The sequence below is a fragment of the Gekko japonicus genome, unplaced genomic scaffold, assembly GCF_001447785.1.
Source record: "Gekko japonicus isolate JY-2015 unplaced genomic scaffold, Gekko_japonicus_V1.1 scaffold2655, whole genome shotgun sequence".
NCBI lineage: Eukaryota > Metazoa > Chordata > Lepidosauria > Squamata > Gekkonidae > Gekko > Gekko japonicus.
Window position 1 is genome coordinate 220,592 of NW_015160302.1, and position 3,269 is coordinate 223,860.

At 45.0% G+C, this 3,269-nt stretch overlaps 1 protein-coding gene across 1 annotated transcript in view; it reads right to left on the reverse strand.

The window, feature by feature from the left end:
* Positions 1 to 3,269, reverse strand: part of CCDC77 (coiled-coil domain containing 77) — a 30,073-nt gene that overhangs the window by 20,157 nt on the left and 6,647 nt on the right. Inside the window, exon 4 of the mRNA XM_015416275.1 lies at positions 1,658 to 1,754. Coding sequence (XP_015271761.1) covers positions 1,658 to 1,754 — 97 coding nt within the window. The remainder of the gene's footprint in view (positions 1 to 1,657; positions 1,755 to 3,269) is intronic.

The window sequence follows — 3,269 nt, forward strand, 5'->3', positions numbered from 1 at the left end:
TGCCCTGGTCTTCCCTGCATTATGGAGGGAGTATAGGCATCGGACGAAGATGTCTGGGCCGAGCGTAAACATTGGGCGGTCGACATCTATATGTCGGTATCGGGAACCCGTCGAAACTGAGGTGGCAGTCGACATTGACGCATGTCCTGAAGTGTCCTGACGACATCGGTGAAAGTGCAAACTCCGAAACGTGACGCGAAGTCTGAGGGGACACACAACAGAGTTCAAGGAAATAAAATCCGTAGAAACAAAGTCCTTTCAATTAACAAAATAAACAAAAAGAAAAAAACCAGGAACAGGCCTAGAGCCCATTTTTTTTACCGACCGAAGCAGAGAAGATCCTACTAGTGCGGCGGTCAGAAGAGAACTGGCGGGATTGTCGTGCCCCTCCCTTAGTTATGCACAGTGGGGCTGGCACGTGACGGGGGAGCGGGCGCGAAAATCCCTTTCGCTTTCAAGAGGAACCGATCGAGGTAGGCGCAGGTGCACTATATCCCAGAGGTGTGAATGCAGAGAGACCATGAAGAAGATTCTTTGTTTGCTGACTACAATGTCAATGTTGTCAGACCTTCCTGAGGATGCCCTCAGGAAGTACAGAATTCATACAGTTTGGAACTGGAGCCATAAGCTTTCCACTCCGCCCTGTTATGTAGCAAGCAGTTCTTATAATGGTTTGGCATATTGACATAAACCTGTCTCAAGCACTAAAGGAACCTGCTAAAAAGAAACTGCTCAGCAGAGCTACTACCCATCCCCCCCTCTTTTAAATGGAAGAAGAGGAAGAGGAAGAAGAGGAAGAGGAAGAAGAGGAGGAGATTGGATTTATACCCCGCCCTTCACTATCCGAAGGAGTCTCAACCTCCTTTCCCTCCCCCTCCCCACAACAGACACCCTGTGAGGTAGGTGGGGCTGAGAGCTCTTTCAAGAACTGCTCTTTCCAGAACAGCTCTGAGACAACTGTGACTGACCCAAGGTCACACCAGCAGCTGCACGTGGAGGAGTCAAACCTGGTTCTCCCAGATTAGCATCTGCACTCCTAACCACTGCACCAAACTGGCTCTCAAGAGGCTCAGGACTGTAGCTCTTACAGAATATATGCAGTTCTCATCCTGGCTGCCTCTCCACACTGGATCTGTGCAACCTTAAACCACTCACGCAGAAGTAGCCAGGTAAATTTGCTTAGGACCCAGAAATTAGATACCAAGGCTGCTAGTTACAGTATCCTTCCCTGTTCTGTATATTTACTGTATGGTAGACTGCAAATAAGGTGACCAAAACAAAGATAGCTGAAGGTAGCCTGTTGAAATATCTGTATAAGAAGCATTCAAAAGCCATTCTGAAAACATTGCTTGGGGCTAGACAAACCCGTCCTTCGATAAATTGATCTATGTATACAAAACATACCCTGTGGCAGTGCCCCAGTTCTGGAGTAACCTCCCCAAGGAGGTCCAGGTGGCATCTTTATTCAATGGATTCCAGAACTAATGATTTCTTGTTGTTTAGCTTTTTCACTGCTTGACCTTTTAGCTTTTGTTTCATGATTTGGGAACACAGCTACACTTGTTTTAATCTATTTTGTGAACCAGAGGTTGACATAAAATTTAACAACCACTACTAAAAAAAATACTGCAGATTAACAGTTTTTGTTTTTTTTTACCTTGTGCGGTGGTTCTTTGTGAAAATAGGTGATCTCACCATTATCTGGCCCCACCAAAGCCAAAAGATGTTGGATCTTCTTCCTGTCCTCGAGCTCCCTGGAATCCATTGAAAGATTACTCATTTCTGTTCCCAAATATATCAAGTCAGTATAACACGTACCCTTTCTTTAATCCCCGGTATTCAAAGCCAAATTTACCTGTGAGAAAACTGAGTCAGATTCCCTGCCTGTGTATAACAGGGAAAAATTCTGTCCTGTGGAATCTGACTAGCTCACAAGATTTATTTTCTTGCACAGGTATACTGCCCTAGGAGGCAATATAACAGTGCAAACCTAAACAGAGTTACACCCTTCTAAGCCCATTCAATGGATTTAAAAGGGTGTATAAGTACTTAAGATTGCTCTGTAAGTGACCCAATACAAAGCCAAGGTTCCTCCTCTAATATATGTTAGAGGGAGTTTGTTACAACCCAAGAACAACTGTGAACAATCAGGGTAGCTTCCAATTATTTCATTCGTACCCCACTTTTCTTTTCAATGGGGACTCAAAAGAGTCTGCATCATTCACCTCCCCTCTATTTTAGCCTCGCAACAACCCTGTGAGGTAGGTCAGGCTGAGTATGTGTGACTGGCCCAAGGTCACTCAGCAAGTTTCCATGGTAGAGGGGGGATTTGAACCTGGGTCTCCCAGACTATAAGCAGATCAAATCCGTCAATCCTAAAAGAAATCAACCCGGACTGTTCCCTGGAAGGCTAGATAATGAAACTGAAGCTCAAATACTTTGGCCACCAAATGAAAAGGGAGCACTCACTGGAGAAGACCCTGATGCTGGGAAAGATTGAAGGTCAAAGAAGACGGGGACGGCAAAGGATGAGATGGTTAGACAGTGTCATAGATGCAACGAACATGAAATTAAGCAAACTTCAGAGGACAGTGGAAGACAGGAAGGCCTGGCGTGATCTGGTCCATGGGGTCGCGAAGAGTCGGACTCGACGGTGCGACTGAACAACAACAACTCCCAGATCCTAGCCTGATGCTAACCACTATACCACATTAGCTTTTACAGATGCAAGTCTTGCCAGTAGGGTCACATGTATCCTTAGAATGGGTTAACGTGAACTGGTTACTGTGCTAAGACACAAATACAGCAGAAAAGGTCTGGATCTTCTCCCCCTGAACACATCTCAACACAAATACAACAGAAAAGGTCTGGATCTGGATCTTCTCCCCCTGAACACATCTCAGCACTGAAGATGATGGGGCACTTAATCATTCTGATTATTCACATTTTAATAAGCCACTGACTTGGGACAGTGAATTGTATTGATGGGGTAAGAAAAGCATATGAAAGATGGTTGTGGAAGAATTGAGTAAACTGTACTAAAGAAACTGATGCAGGATTCTGCATAGAGGCTTAAGGGTGGTTGGAGAATTCACACCCTGGAGAGGTGGTATAAAATTTTCTAAATAAACAAACAATAACATTGGGTTAAAAAGCATAAAATCCTAATCCAAAGAGGGGAGCAAGGACGAACTCTTTTTAGAACTGCATTGTTAAACTTGAACCTATCCCCCCCCCCCCCCGATTGCGTGGGCGGGAGGCCCCCCTGT